Source organism: Lepisosteus oculatus, chromosome 20 (genome assembly GCF_040954835.1).
Source record: "Lepisosteus oculatus isolate fLepOcu1 chromosome 20, fLepOcu1.hap2, whole genome shotgun sequence".
Taxonomy (NCBI): domain Eukaryota; kingdom Metazoa; phylum Chordata; class Actinopteri; order Semionotiformes; family Lepisosteidae; genus Lepisosteus; species Lepisosteus oculatus.
The window spans coordinates 16,114,206-16,129,894 of NC_090715.1; the positions used below are offsets into that span (position 1 = coordinate 16,114,206).

General features: G+C 50.6%; 1 protein-coding gene across 5 annotated transcripts in view; it reads left to right on the top strand.

Moving 5' to 3' along the window:
• ankrd27 (ankyrin repeat domain 27 (VPS9 domain)) overlaps positions 1–15,689 on the top strand; it is a 43,723-nt gene that overhangs the window by 25,931 nt on the left and 2,103 nt on the right. For 2 of the 5 annotated variants that reach the window (XM_015368039.2, XM_015368040.2), the window contains exons 13-29: positions 226–318; positions 472–596; positions 3,033–3,167; positions 3,307–3,389; positions 3,584–3,699; positions 4,336–4,428; positions 5,006–5,203; positions 5,935–5,994; positions 6,614–6,733; positions 7,516–7,560; positions 9,687–9,812; positions 10,348–10,545; positions 10,921–11,040; positions 11,620–11,793; positions 13,386–13,485; positions 13,667–13,742; positions 15,142–15,211. In XM_015368039.2, the coding sequence (XP_015223525.2) occupies positions 226–318; positions 472–596; positions 3,033–3,167; positions 3,307–3,389; positions 3,584–3,699; positions 4,336–4,428; positions 5,006–5,203; positions 5,935–5,994; positions 6,614–6,733; positions 7,516–7,560; positions 9,687–9,812; positions 10,348–10,545; positions 10,921–11,040; positions 11,620–11,793; positions 13,386–13,485; positions 13,667–13,742; positions 15,142–15,211 (1,932 nt within the window). Of the gene's footprint in view, positions 1–225; positions 319–471; positions 597–3,032; positions 3,168–3,306; positions 3,390–3,583; positions 3,700–4,335; positions 4,429–5,005; positions 5,204–5,934; positions 5,995–6,613; positions 6,734–7,515; positions 7,561–9,686; positions 9,813–10,347; positions 10,546–10,920; positions 11,041–11,619; positions 11,794–12,529; positions 13,486–13,666; positions 13,743–15,141; positions 15,212–15,689 lie in introns of those variants that run through there. The other 3 variants (XM_069181218.1, XM_015368041.2, XM_015368043.2) reach the window with 3 other exon arrangements.

Below are 15,689 nucleotides of genomic sequence, written 5' to 3' on the forward strand. Positions count from 1 at the left end.
CACCGAGAGGATGAGAAAAATGTGCAAGGATTTTGTAGCAATCAGTGGACCTGGTGCCAAGTTAAGTGCCCAGGTGACAGTCAAGTTAAGGCACGACTTTGGTTACACGTGTTTGAAAGCCTTCAGTTCCCGAACTGAACTGGGGGTAGTTTATTCAGAAAGGTGTGTGAAAGAGGGGGACACACCTTATCTGTTTGTAACATCTTCATTCCTCTCTATTCTTAGGGGTCTGGCGAACTGAACGACAAGCTGTTCTTCAGACAGAAAGTGAACCTGCTCTCCCAGAATTCAGCTACCCCGACAGACTGTCTGTTTGAGGTCAGCCTGTGCATTCTTCCTACAGATGCTTTATTTTTAGTTTTATCATTAAATTTACTAGAAGAGCCTGATGGTGGGGGAGGAAGAATGAGCAACATGAAGAATATAAGGCTGGGGGGACTGGCGAATGTCATGTGTCTGTGTCTCCTTCAGCACATCGCCAACGGGAACGAGGCAGAGGTGAGGCGGCTGCTGAGCGAGGCCGAGAGTGAAGAGGAAGGCTTGGAGATGTGCCATCCCCTGTGCTCCTGTGAGCGCTGTGAGAGGCAGGCGTCAGGGTGAGGACAGTGTCACTCCTGTGAGTGTTGTGAGGGGCAGGCGTCAGGGTGAGGACAGTGTCACTCCTGTGAGCGCTGTGAGGGGCAGGCGTCAGGGTGAGGACAGTGTCACTCCTGTGAGCGCTGTGAGGGGCAGGCGTCAGGGTGAGGACAGTGTCACTCCTGTGAGCGCTGTGAGGGACAGGCGTCAGGGTGAGGACAGTGTCACTCCTGTGAGCGCTGTGAGGGACAGGCGTCAGGGTGAGGACAGTGTCAGTCCTGTGAGCGCTGTGAGGGACAGGCGTCAGGGTGAGGACAGTGTCAGTCCTGTGAGCGCTGTGAGAGACAGGCGTCAGGGTGAGGACAGTGTCAGTCCTGTGAGCGCTGTGAGAGACAGGCGTCAGGGTGAGGACAGTGTCAGTCCTGTGAGCGCTGTGAGGGACAGGCGTCAGGGTGAGGACAGTGTCAGTCCTGTGAGCGCTGTGAGGGACAGGCGTCAGGGTGAGGACGGTGTCACTCCTGTGAGCGCTGTGAGGGGCAGGCGTCAGGGTGGGGACAGTGTCACTCCTGTGAGCGCTGTGAGGGACAGGCGTCGGGGTGGGGACAGTGTCACTCCTGTGAGCGCTGTGAGGGACAGGCGTCGGGGTGAGGACAGTGTCACTCCTGTGAGCGCTGTGAGAGACAGGCGTCGGGGTGAGGACAGTGTCAGTCCTGTGAGCGCTGTGAGGGACAGGCGTCAGGGTGAGGACAGTGTCACTCCTGTGAGCGCTGTGAGGGGCAGACGTCAGGGTGAGGACAGTGTCACTCCTGTGAGCGCTGTGAGGGACAGGCGTCGGGGTGAGGACAGTGTCAGTCCTGTGAGCGCTGTGAGGGACAGGCGTCGGGGTGAGGACAGTGTCACTCCTGTGAGCGCTGTGAGGGGCAGACGTCAGGGTGAGGACAGTGTCACTCCTGTGAGCGCTGTGAGGGACAGGCGTCGGGGTGAGGACAGTGTCAGTCCTGTGAGCGCTGTGAGGGACAGGCGTCGGGGTGAGGACAGTGTCACTCCTGTGAGCGCTGTGAGGGACAGGCGTCGGGGTGAGGACAGTGTCACTCCTGTGAGCGCTGTGAGGGGCAGACGTCAGGGTGAGGACAGTGTCACTCCTGTGAGCGCTGTGAGGGACAGGCGTCGGGGTGAGGACAGTGTCAGTCCTGTGAGCGCTGTGAGGGACAGGCGTCGGGGTGAGGACAGTGTCACTCCTGTGAGCGCTGTGAGGGACAGGCGTCGGGGTGAGGACAGTGTCACTCCTGTGAGCGCTGTGAGGGACAGGCGTCGGGGTGAGGACAGTGTCACTCCTGTGAGTGCTGTGAGGGACAGGCGTCGGGGTGAGGACAGTGTCAGTCCTGTGAGCGCTGTGAGGGACAGGCGTCGGGGTGGGGACGGTGTCACTCCTGTGGGTTGGCGGTGCGGTGCTGAGTGGGTTCCGGTGGCTGTGGACACCACTGGTGAAATGAAAGGGGCAGTTCTGCGGTCACTGATGTTACATTCTGTAGTTCAAGGACAGTAAATGCCAGGCAGCTGTGAGGCGCTGACTTCTGATGTTTCAACAACTTGCCATCCAGACCTTTTTATTCTGTCTTATTTAGTCTGCCTGGACTCTCCGTAGGGCAGGTAGCAGTGGTGGGGTTTATCTTTAAAGGCTGTGGGGGCATTTTGCTTTCCTGCCTGACACAATGCTTGGACTTGAACCAGAGTGCTCTCATCCTGTGAGGGTAAACAGCAGATCGGTTTCAGACTCCTTTACCCCAGGCTGTTCCATAAAGGCCTAGGATTCTCATGCTCTTTTAAATGCTAATGAACTGCTTTGCAAACAGCAGGAGCACTTGCTTGGAAATACAAAGATGCTTGTACTGTGTGCGAAGTGGGTTGAATTGCTAGGAGCAATCTGATAGCGTTACAAGTGGCTTCTTCACTAAGCCTGAAGCTGTACGCCTTCTTTCAGAAACCTGGGATTCTCTCCACAAATTTAATAAGGCAACATAAAACAGATTTGGCCTGCTCCACCATTGTCTTTGTTTTTCTTAGGCAAGTGCTGCAAAAATGAAAAGAAAGCTTTCAGCTGAGGAGGAGTGATAAAGATTTTAGAATGAGGCTAGGACTGGGACTAAATTTGTGCCAAACCAAAACCTGAAACTACTGAGCATTGCTGATAAATACCCTTAATAAGCTCGACATGAAACATCCGCTCCTGCTCTGCCCTGTGAGTGTTTTACTGTGTTTTTCTCTCACCATGCATTTGCAAAGTGTGTTAGTCCTCTTGGGAAATTTCTTGTGTTTTATTAAACATTGCTAAGTGGTTTGCCAACACTTCAGTAGTGTTCTGAAAATATAATTAAATATGTTCACATGTTGCCACAACTGCTTATTAACCTGTTGTTCATTTTCTTTTTGTTGCATTCTTTTCCAAACCTTTGAAGACATCAGATCGTATTACGTTTTAAGACTGGTTTTGAATCCTGTTGCTATGGAAAGCACCACAGCAGCAAAGAAGTGGCAGTGTCTCTTAGCCTTGTTACCTGCGAACATGGAGATGATTGCACCGAAATCAATTGGCAAGGAAATATTGTTTAGCTATTCGCACTTTAGAAATCACTGAGAAAAAATGTCTAGCCTTCCTGTTTTGAGTTCTTCTGCCTTGAGTTCTTTTTTTTCCCTTTAAGCAATCTCATTAGAGTGAGTTTCTCTCTGTAGGAGGCTGAATGACCCATCCATTGTCACTCCTTTCTCCCGCGATGACAGGGGCTACACGCCACTCCACATTGCTGCTATTTGTGGTGAGCGGATTTCTTTGTACTGCGGAACAATAAGTCTGCGCTTGCCTGGGTGTTTGCTTGTGGTTTTCTCCTGCCTCGTGCTCTTCAGTAGTCTGTGAAGAACCTTCTTCCGGGCGACGAAGGTGCTGAGTGCCTGAAACACGCAGTCTCCTCCCAGACCCTGCTAACTCCTTCCCCTTTCTGCCTCCTCAAAGGTCAGACGTTGCTGATCGACGTGCTGGTGTCCAAGGGGGCAGTGGTCAACGCCACAGACTACCACGCCCTCACGCCCCTTCACCTGTCCTGTCAGAAGGGCTACCAGGGCGTGACGGTAAGACAACAACGCCACATGTCTTTATATACAGTATAATGACATACATTCAACACATCAGTAAACAGCATCGCAAACCCTGGCTGCAATGTTGCTCTACTTTATTCCAATATTGGTTTTAAGAATGTTCAGTTTAGAGACCCTTGATGTGTTTGTAACAATAAATTGTACCATTAACAAATTATATTTTCATATCTTCTCTGACATAGTGAAAACGGTAAACGTATTAGAAAATCCTTGCTATTTCAAATAGTATTCACTTACTGCTATCGATTAAGCCTTTGAGGTAAATTCTCGAGATTTTCATCCTTGCTAATTTGTTCTTCCTGCCTTCAGAAGGCCGTAGCTGCATTCAGAATCTAAATGAGATCTAGAAATGGTGGCTGCAGCTCCTTTTAAATGCTCTCTCTTTGGATTACAATGGGCACTCAACCCAGAAAACAGAGAGAGTATGGGAGGTGAGGTCACACGTTCATAATCATTGCTGATATAGTGTCGGTCAGTTATGACCATGGGGTCTTTTTCTCCTACTTTCAGAAAGTGAAGCATCAGTTTCCAGCCTGCACATTTTATTTAACTGTCCTGACTTGTGTTCTGGTGTTGATAAGCAGAGTCTGTGTCTCTCTTCTTCCCCAGTTGCTGCTCCTGCACTACAAAGCCAGGACTTCCGTACAGGACAACAACGGGAACACCCCCCTCCATCTGGCCTGCATGTATGGACACGAAGACGTAAGGCCCTGCCAGCCCCCCCTTTGAGCTCTCCGTGTTTGCACTTAGCTTCTGGTTTGCACTGGGTTAACCATCGCCAGCCTCAAACCCTTCGAAGGCACCCAAGGCTCTTGGGTCCTGGGTTCGATTCCTGGCATTCATGTGTTATGAAGGACAAGCGTCCCACCCAGGGTGTATCCTGCCCTGAGCCCAGTGCCTGCTGGGTTAGTCTCCAGCTCACCGCAGCCTTGTATTGGAATAAGCAGTTATCGAACTTTAACGGGGACCATCTCGCAAGAAGCACTTCAGAAAGCAATGTGGGATTGTGGTGATAGTGTTCATGTGGGTGTGTTCTTCGCTAGCTCTGATTTGCCCTCTGTACTCAATTACAACCTCATTCAGTAACGTGCTGGAAGAAAATCTGTCTGTGGCTCTGTGCTGAACTTGTGATCATGCCCTCTCGCTAACAGACACAGATGCTCCAGAAAAGCCTTTGCCCTTTCAACAACGCTGTGCGTTTCTGATATCCCTAATGCACACGCCTCTTTCGTTTCATATCCCTGCCTGCCCGTTAAAACGCCGGTGCCCTGCGGTCCAGTGTGTGAAGGCGCTCGTGTACTACGACGTCCTCTCCTGCCAGCTGGACATCCAGAACGACAAGGGGGACACCCCCTTGCACATCGCTGCGCGCTGGGGCTACGAGGGCATCATCGAGGTGCTGCTGGAGAACGGCGCCAGCACCTCCCTGGAGAACAGAGCCAAGGAGACCCCTTTCCAGTGTGCACTCAACACGCGGGTACGCTGGCCAGCTCGTGCGTCAACACTGTCCCCCGCAGCCCCTCAGATTAAAGATAACTGCTAACACTTATATAGCACTTTTCTGGACACTGCACTCAAAGCGCTTTACAGGTAATGGGGATCCCCTCCTCCACCACCAGTGTACAGCCCCACCTGGATGATACTCCAGTCCGCTCCCCACACACCAGCTCTCAGGGGGGAGGAGAGCAGAGTGATGAAGCCAGTTCAGAGACGGGGATCGTTAGGAGGCCATGACTGCTAAAGGCCAGGGGGAAATGTGGCCAGGACCCCCGTAAACACCCCTACTCTTCTGCAGTAGCAGTAGCTCATAAATCCTCAGATTCCTGTGCTGTGGTCGTCTGATTTCCACCTCTTCTCTCACGCCCCCTGCCTCTCTCCTCCAGCAGGAGTCAGGTGACTGTGTCATGATTTTATACGAGCATTTTAAGAGGGCAAATGCCACAAGACTCAGGTTCCTGTAAGGACAGCTGTGTCACTGATGTCGATGTCAGTGCATAGATGGTTTGCTGTCCTTTGAGGTACCTATTCCTTCTTTCTTTCTCTCTTCTTTCTTTTTTGAAAAACAGCGATAAGAGGAAAATGAAGGAAGGGATCTGATATCCCTTTGTACATCATTGCTCTGGCAAATGTTATTCTTAAATGCCCTTTTTTCCTCTAAGTCAAGGTGTCTCTAAAAAAATCTGACTTTTATGTTTTGTCGTGTTGCAGATCTTGTCCCTCCTGGAGCTGACAAACAATGGGTTTGAGGGGAGGCAGAGTGCTGGTGAGGTAGGACTGTTCCCCGATTTCATTCCTTCACTGTGATGTCTTGAGGCCCAGTACAAGGGATTTGACCGTTGATAATTCTCCAGTTTGTTTCTGCACAGACCTTTTCACTGAAACACACAGCAGTCTCACACAGTAGAGTGGGACTGTTGTTACCAAACTCTCAGGCTCTAGATGTGTTGGCTCATCTTCTCAAGCAGTTTGTATACTTTGTGGCATTTCTGCATTTTTAAGTGAGAGCACTCATAAGTTACTAGCAGTAGCTGTATTATCAACAGGCTCTCAGAAGCAATGTTAAACTATTTTCCTGTGCCAATTCTGGACATTAAAACTTGCAGGACACTTTTCACTTAGAAGACATGTCTTGTGGGACAGCATATAGTAATGTACTGTACCTACTGGGGCTCACGGTTCAAGTTCCAGATGCTGTGACAGCTGTAATATCCTCATGGAAGAGACACGAGGAGCTTTGCTGGGTAGTAAACCTCAAATGAACTAGCGCCCCCTCCAGGGCCAGTTTTGTATTGTCCTGTTGCACCAGAGAGCAGGGTCGAGGCGCAGTTGGCACAGGTGTGGCTGTGGGGCGCTGTGTCACTGTAAGGCTGTCCTGTTCTCCCCACAGTCTCCCCGGAGGTCCCCCCAGCCCTCCGCAGAGCCCGCCAGCCGCCACTCCTCGATCTCCAGCACCTCCTCCCTCAGCACGGACATCAAGCCCGACGGCGACAGGGGGGCGCTCAAAGAGGTGAGCCGGCCTCCGCCCTCGCAGCGCCCGTGCTGACCCAAGGTGGTGGTCAGTCTTTAACCGCTTTGCTGCTTAAATCGCCCTCTGTGCTGGGAAAAGTTCCTTTGAAAAATGAATCCATTACCTGCAGCCATTTTTCAAACAGCTTCATCAATCAGTTGTGGGGAGCCGGAGTCACACCCTGGACAGGACACCGGTCCATCTCACTCCAGGGACAATTTGTCTAGAAGCCCGTTAACCTACCAATATGTGTTTGAACTGTGGGAGGAAAGTAGAGCACCCAGAGGAAATCTACACGAACATGGGGAGAACATGCAGGCTCCACAGAGACGCCTCCCTGGTCTGGAATTGAAGCCGACCACTGCACCAGCCCTGGGAACTTATGCAGTACTAAATAGCAATATAGAAAATATCTTGTGGTCTCCGGAGTCCGAGCGGGAGCTCGGGGGAGGCTGGCGGCTGGTCGGAAGTGGAGTCCGCTGCCCCTTTTCCTGGCCCTGTGCGTGCTGAAGGAGGTCTGGCCTCCGGACCACGCTGGGAGCACAAACACGTAGAGCAGTTCAAATATCAATGAAACATCTGCTGGGTATGAGGGCCCTGCTTGGTGTTTACACACGAAGCGGCGGCCTGCGAGACCTTCTCTGCGCCGCGGGACCAGCTGGCCGGGGGTCTCGCCTTCCGGCCCCTCAGGAATCGGGGAGCAGCATCTTGCCAGGCCGATCAGGGCCTCGGGATCAGCACAGTAACGGAAGCCGTCATGCCTTGTCTTTTCTCCTCCTTAGGTGGAGAAGCTGCTGCGCGCGGTGGCGGATGGCGATGTGGAGATGGTAAGCCTTCGAACGTGTGGGAGCTATGCCTTGTGCTCCGTTTCAGGTCAGTCTGGAACTCTGCTTGTCACTTGGCACAGAGGTCGCGTGACTACCATTTGGTGTTGCGCAAACACTGTTAAGTGGTGCCCTAAAGTTTTTGAAAGCATAACAGATGTAGCCAGCAGCCATATCACCCTGCAGCTCAGCAGGTGTGAGCCTGGTCAGTACCTGGATGGGAGACTCCTGGGAGAGCTAGGGTTTCTGCTAGAAGAGGTGTTAGTGGCCCAGTAAGTGCCATGAAGTTTCTTGAAACTGTCTGCTCATACACTGCCCACCAAAACATGCCGCGTCACAATGCCAGACGTCTATCGGTTGTGTGTGATTGGAGAAGTAGTGCAAGACTGGAATGTTGCGGCGATCGCTGCCCCTTGCTCTGGAAGAGATCAGTCATCAGTCTGAGCCCTGCCAAAAGCTGCTTATGAGAGACGCAAGGCAGGCCCTCCCCTCCACAGTTCCCTGCAGAGATCCAGAGCTGCACCGCCTGCAGAGCAGTGCAGGGCGCCATTTACATCACTGGTGCCTATCCCGGCCAAATTTAAAATAAGCCTCTTCTGCTGTGTTATGAGCTTTCCAGGCTAAACTAAGATAATCTTAATGGAGCCAGGGCATCTGGTTTCACCAGGCTTAGACCTAATCCCATCACCCCTGAGCCACTGTGAGAGATGGGAAGTGGGAAAATGCCTCACAGCCTCCACTTGCAGGCCGTGTCCATGTGGGCCTGGCAGATGCCCACAGTCACGTTGTTCTGAGACTAGTCTCTCTCGTCTCCCTACACATTTCACAGCTGTTTTATTCACATTCCCCAAATGTGGTAAGTGCTAAGCTTGCCTAATGCTGCCTAAAGTTGATGTGGCTGTGAAGGGCAGGGAGTTAGAACACGAGACTCTTCTTCGATCGCTGGTGCTTTATTGAACAAAGGATCCAGGGATAAGCGATAAGCAATAGGTGCTTTCAGATCGGAGGGTTTTATAAGAGGAAGTTCTGCTGGCGATTTGAACGAGCTGGGAGGGAGTGTGGGCATGCTGCAGCAGGAAGGTGGCGCTCCTCACACCACAGAGGACTCCTGCTCTCCCCGCTAACTCTGAGAGGAAGGGAGAGCAACACGGGGAAACAAATATAACAAGCCTTTTGTTTACTCTGGAGTTAAAGATGTCATTTTGTAAACCACTTCATCCATGATGTCTGAACTGTATTTTACTCGGAGTGAACATTCCACAGACATAGTTCATTGCAAGTAACTCCGAGGAAGCCATTGGGGTTTCTGTGTATGTAGGCAGATCTGGGACACATTCTTCCTGGTCGTGGGGGATTGTGGAGCTGCACACGAGGACGAGTTACCCCTCTGTCACTGGCTTCAAACCAACGCCAGGAGAGGAGGAGTGGGGCTGTCGGAGGAGGGCTTCTCTGACCTTTCCTCATGCCATTACCCGTCTACAAAGCCGGCGTCGCTGCCTTCAGGAGATCTCGGAAAATCCCCCTTAATGGGCTTGAGCTTGGATTTGGAGAGGGAGGGAGAAGCGAGCCGAGATTAGGCAGCGGGAAGTCATTTATAATTTACAGCATTGTCATTCACTGTCCTGGCTCCGCTGGGCTTCCAACAGCAGGCTCCCAGCTCTAATTAGGCTGCGGCGGGTGGCACAGGCGGCCGGAGGGGCCGCTGTCACGCAGCTCCGCCAGCGATGCCCAGCTCGGGCCCCTCTGCTGCGGACCAGGCCCCCGCCTTCCGAGATACACCCCACCTAGACTCTTGGATGTTGTCTTAAACTCTCACTCCATAGCCGTTTGAGCCATGCCGTGTTTTGCAAGTTACAGGCTTATACCCCCCAGGCAGCACTGGGCTTGTAACCTTCTTGGAAGAGAATCTGCAAAGCCAGTCGTGGGTAAAATGCATGCAGTCCTGCTTCATAAGATGAGTAAATTAGCTGAGGCTTGTAGAACCTGCAGTGCAGTGGGAGTAACCCTTTTCCCCATCGTTTGTTTTTCTTGCGGGGTGCTGTCGTTGTCGTTGTTGTGTACAGTAGGGATGGGATGGGGCGCTCTTCCAGCTTGGCCCGGGCCTCGCTCAGGCGTGCGCTGTCCCGTAGGTGCGATACCTGCTGGAATGGCTGGATGAGGAGCCCGATGACGAGGAGGAAGGGCCGAGACCGCTGCTGGAGTCCGACTTCTGCCACCCGCTCTGCCAGTGCGCCAAGTGTGCGCCCACACAGAAGGTCAGTGCTGTACAGGCCTGAGCTCAGCTGCTGACCCGTGGTGTGTGCCAAGTGCGTGCAGGCAGACTTCCTCATTTATCTCCCCTTCTGCAAGTGTGCTTTACCTTCAATACATGGACACAAGTCCAAAGCCCAAGCGCTGTGCTGTCATTAAATGTTTGATGGTATAAGAAATATTGACAATTTACGGTATGAACACATGTTGAAATGGTGTATATCTGACAGTCCAATATTGTTCCTGTGTGTAGTCTGTACATGAGAAGAACATGCAAACTCTACACTGACAGACCTAAGGAGCTCTGTGGCTGAGATATACAGTACAGTAGAAAACACAGGTGTACTACAGCCTCCAGCAACGGCTTTTGTGGCATCTGTTGAATCTGCCTCCCCTTTACACAGTACCAGGCACAAAAGGGAGGAGTTACAATCACATGAATATTCAGCAGCCAGATCTGAAGATCATGCAGTGCCTATCTCAGGCATCCCAGGCCGGTGCGTGCGTGCTCTGACCAGGCGTCTCCTCTCGTGTGCACAGAAGCTGTCCTGCCTGCAGGCGAGCGGGCTGGGCGTGAACAGCGGTAACCAGGACGGCTTTACTCCGCTGCACGTGGCCGCCCTGCACGGGCACGCCCCCCTGGTGTCCCTGCTCACGCGCCGCGGCGCCAACATCAACGCCAGGAACGGGCAGAGTGCCACCCCGTTGCACCTCGCCTGCCAGAACAGCCACCTACAGGTGCCCATGCCCGTGCCCGTCTCTCGCACTGCCCTGGGGGAGCAGGGCGCGCTGACGCTCCTTCACTGCATCCCGAGAGGCTGGAGAGAAGCTCGGCGGCGCAGCTAGCGCTAACAGTTTGCTGTTCAGATTTCTCATTTCTGGGGTGATAACTATAGTTTAATAAACCTTTGCGCTGCGTTTGGACAGTCTGATCTCATGGTCAGTCATGAGAGAGTGTAGTTAGTGGCATTAAACTTAAAAAACGAGATTTAAACATGTTTCTCACACTGTTGTGATGTGGTCTGAAGGGGTAGTGCTCGGAGCTACACTGAAGGTTTTTTTCTGAATCGTCTGCGTAGTGCTGTACAGTGACTCAGGTTGCGTCCGTGACAGGTGGTGACAGTTCTGCTCGAGTGCAATGCCAAAGCGAACAAGAAAGACCATTTTGGAAATACCCCACTGATCCACGCCTGCCTGCGAGGACACCTGGACACGGCCACAACCTTACTGCAGGTGCTTAACCCCTGAACTGGCGGTTTCATCACTGACAGTGTACTCCTGGGGGAAAAGGGACGTGCGTGTATGTGTATCTGTCATTCCTACATTTATATACTGTTTCCATCCATTTTCTGACCGCTTCTTCCAGTCCAGAGTCACTGGAGAGCTGGAGCAAGCAGTGGGTGGGAGGCAGGATACACCCTGGACAGGACACCAGTCCATCAGATGACTGACACACACTTACACACCAGTGCCAGTTTTTCCAGAAGCCAATAAAACCCACCAACATGTCTTTAGAGTAGACTGTGGGAGGGAACTGGAGCACCTGGAGGAAACCAACACAAACACACTATTATCACCCCAGGAACTGAGAGACAGTAATGATAACCACTGCACCACCGTGCCATCCACATGTATATGTACATGTACATAGAAACATAAACACGTACAGCGGTTATGAAAGGAACAAAACATTTTAAAAAATGAGAATGAAAAATAGTCCTGATAATGTAAAAGTTATTTTAAAAGTGGCACGTCTCTGCAGCTGTACCATGAGAGATTGGAGCCCCAGTCTGACTGCTCTGTGCCCTGCAGAGTGGGGCCTCCGTGAACCTGGCCAATAACCAAGGCAACACAGCCCTGCACGAAGCAGTGAGAGGGGGACACCAGGCCCTGGTGGAGCTGCTGCTCCAGTATGGGGCGTCCGTCCATCTGAGGAACAAGCGTCAGAGGACGCCCCTCGACTGTACCCTGGATGCGGGGGGCAAGGTAGGTACCCCAGGAGCTCACTCTCCGTTTCTCTCAGCGGTCTGGAAATCATTCGGCATTAGTAAAAATGTGTCTTCTCTGATTCAGGTTCCTTCCTGTGAAAAGCAAGCCTATATCTCCCATAGCCCAGTGAACCATGGGAAGCATAGTCTTCCTGTGTAGATCTGTCTGTAACTCAGGGAATACTCTTTCTGAAACTGTACGGCGAATTTTCTTTCTGCAAATGAACAACAGGCTGAAATGTCTTGTCCTGGAGAATTCTTTAGGGATCCAGTGCCTAATACCCAGTTCGTCTGCCTCTCTTGCTCACAGGCCACCTTCTTAGTCTCCATGCTTAGCAGGAGAGCAGTGCAGGTAAACCCCAGCTCAACACGCAGTGATCTCAAGTGTTAGTGCATGTTAGAATCTTCTCTTGCCACTCTCTGAACTGTTTGGGTTGTTAACAATACTGTCACGCTTATTTATGATTCTGAGTGCAGTGTTGAGTTGCAGGAGGATGTTGAGATGCAGGGCTCTGTAAGTGCAGTGATTGCGTTTGCCATTAATCAGAAGAAGAGATGTGTTTTCAAGACTGTAGTGCTCGCTGTCTGTTTCATTTCCAATTAGCAAAGCAACGTGCACAAATTGTTACTTTGGTGTTTACTCTTGATTTTCATTTATGCTGTGGTGCTAAATTGGAGACAATCAAGTAGCTTTGAAATGAATGTTGTTAGAGTATTAACTTTTCCATTTGTAGGATTCACCTTTTTGATCTCGCAACCTTTGCCCTGAAGATCCACAATTTTTCTGGAACAACCATTCTCCGTTTTTTTAATGAGCCTGTCGGATCAGAACTGCATTCCTTGCCCCGTGTTCGAGCCTCACTGAAACTCTTTGTGATTATTGCCGATATCTTTTTGGTTTCCTGCAAAACAAGTCTTGCAGTAAGATATGTCATCTTCGCTTTAGTCCCACACTGGTGACCTGTAACCATTGCCACCAAATGATCAAATTTATGATGCAGTTTTAAATGTAGTCCTGAGAGAAAGCTTTATCGTTGTGTAATTGCACAATAATCATTTTTCCCTTATGAAATTATTATATAGAAAAAAGCAGTGTTCCATTTTAAGGTGATTAAATGATCATTATGTAAAATTGCATTCCAGGCCGTTTGGGAATTGCTTTTTCATACCCATTTCACTGACTGCTTAGAAGCCACCTGTGTCCTTGTTTTAATTAAGAATGTCACCAGGGAAAAGCGAATTGCAAACCTTTCCACTCAGCCCTTACTCGTCTTTCTGGATTGCTGCAGACGTTTTTCCAGCGGACACTTTAAATCAGACGCGAGTCTGCCCGGGGTCTATCTGCAGGCTGGATGCAGCAGGAGCACCTGTGAGGGCAGATACAGTACTTCAGAAGCACCGTTAGTCTCAGCAGGCTGAGAGGGGAGAGAAGACAAGGCCCCACACCTCCGCCAGGCCCCTCTTTTTGTCTTTTCTGTCCTTTCCGTCATCTCCTCTCCTTCTTCCTATCATCTGTGGGCTCAGGCTTGCTATCCTAAACTCTGAGGAAGTGCCGTAGCACTTTAAAACTCTCAAGTGTCTTTGTCGCAGAACTCCGAGATTGCGAAGATCCTTCAGAAAGCGTCTGGTCATTCCCCAGAAGAGACTGCTGCAACCCTGCCAGTCCTTCCCAGAGCCCACCTGGGCAAGAGTGAGTGAACTGTGGTCTTTTTTTCTAAGGCAACTCTTGCACCCTCTCTGCAGAGCTCGGTCTGGTCCAGGGGGCATCAGCTGCCCGTGCTGAGCTGCACTGTCCCCTGGAGGCCAGTGGCCACTGCAGGGAAACCCAGCTCTGTTGCCCCTGTGTCTCACACTCTCTTGTGTCGCAGCAGCATCGTTAGTGAAGCAGCTCAGAGCCCTGGACGAGCCCCATCGCGGAGAGCTGGAGGTGGTTCAGTCGCTGCACAGGTACTTGTGAGTGGGGGGGCAGGGAGGGGCGGTGTGGGCACAGGCACTGGGTGGGTAGTACCTGGCTGGAGAGGGATATGAGAAGTAAAAATCCACATCTAGCAAAAATTATATTTTTATCGTTTTTAAGGGAAGGATTTTTTTTTCTCAAGCTCGCTAGTGTTGTTAAAAAGAACTCACCTGCAGAGGATACAAATCTAGAGAGAATGGAAACGTGATAGCACCAACATACACAACATTACGTCAGAGCTCAAGAGTTTTTTCTCAAATGGCTTGGATTTAAAAGTTTTAAAGGGTTCAATAATCTGTTTACATCCGTCCATTACATCCGCACAGTCACAATACATTTTCTCCCCATACTGAAGGTTCTGTGAGGCTCTTGAGTGCCCCCCTGTGGTGCTGACAGACAACACAGCACTGCGACACACCAGTCAAGTTCTTTTGATGCAGGATTTAATGTATCCCTGTGAAGGTCAGGACGAAGACAGACCAGCTTCATATAAAAACACACTCTCAAAAAAAAAAAAGCATCATTTTTTCACTTGTCTGCTTACCCAGAGGATGTACATTTAAAGGCACGTTGAACACCAGAAAGTACTCTTGTTATTGGATTATTTTAGAACGGCTTTCAATTTCATGATTGGTTTCAAGATTTAACTTTGGAACAATTCAGACTCCGATTAATCCCTGTAAAGCATGTCCTGAAAAATGCTCATTGAACCTTAATATGAGCTGTGCATCAGTGATAGGAGAGCACTGTTTTAGATGATGACCTCCAGCAGTACGGTCGTGTCTTGACAGGAACCCTACAGCACAGCGTAAGATGCCTCTATCTCTAAATGTTTGATTGAATAAATACAGGAATTCACTTGATTTTAGACGAGGCTGTTGATAATGAATGTAATGATCCTTGGTTATAAAACAATCTCGGAACAATCACAGAATGGGTTTACACCTTTGTTTACATAATGAACCAAGTATGAAAGAGATTTGCTTATTTAAGGATTTTAATTATTTGCTGAACTGGGACATGGATTATTGTAGACTTCAATTTTACAATTGAAGAGGCACCCCTGATTTCTGATTCCACACCTTTCAGACATTAAACAGAAGAAGAAGATGGTAGTTTCTGTCTCTAGGCTGTTTAAGGGCTGGAGCAGCAAGCTGAGTGTGAACAGCGAACTGTCCAGTCCTGGTCCTGGTGACCTCCGTGCCACAGCTCTTCATGGCTTTACTGAGGAGGAAATTGGAGTCTTCAGAGATAATTACAGGCACTGGGGTCCTCCTTTCATCTTGAGGTGCTTCACGTGTAGCTGGGGACCCACTCCATCCACCCCTGGGGGTCATCATGCCTTTTCACGATGGGATGCCAAGTCGCTGATGAGGTATTTTGTTTCAGACACCTGCAGTGGCGGAAGTCCGTGCCTCGGGACACGAGTGTGCCATCGTTTGACTCCAGCCAGTGTCAGGTACTGTGGGTAAACTTCTGCTGAACAGAGCTGGAGCGCGGAAATTGTTCTGCTGTCTGGTGCCCGTGCACTTTCCTTTCAGTCCTTTTAAAATCCACATTCAACACTTCCCAATCGGCGTAGTCCAGAATTACACCTGGGGGAACTTGACGGGGTTTTTAAATCTGTACAATCATCCGTTCTCTTACCACTTTAACCAGTACAGTGTCGTGGGGGAGCAGGAGCTTATCCAGACAAGCAGCGGGCTCGAGGCAGGGTACACCGTGGACGGGACGCCAGTCCATTGCAGAGCACAGACGGACACAAACACTCACACCAGGGCCAGGTTTCCCAGAAGCCTCTTGTGTTTTTGGACTGTGGGAGGAAACCGGAGCGCCGGTAGGAATCCCAGTGAGCACGGGGAGAGAACACAGTCTCCAGACAGACAGCACCCAAGAACTAAACACAGGGCCCAGTGTTTCGGGGAAGTAATGCTCAC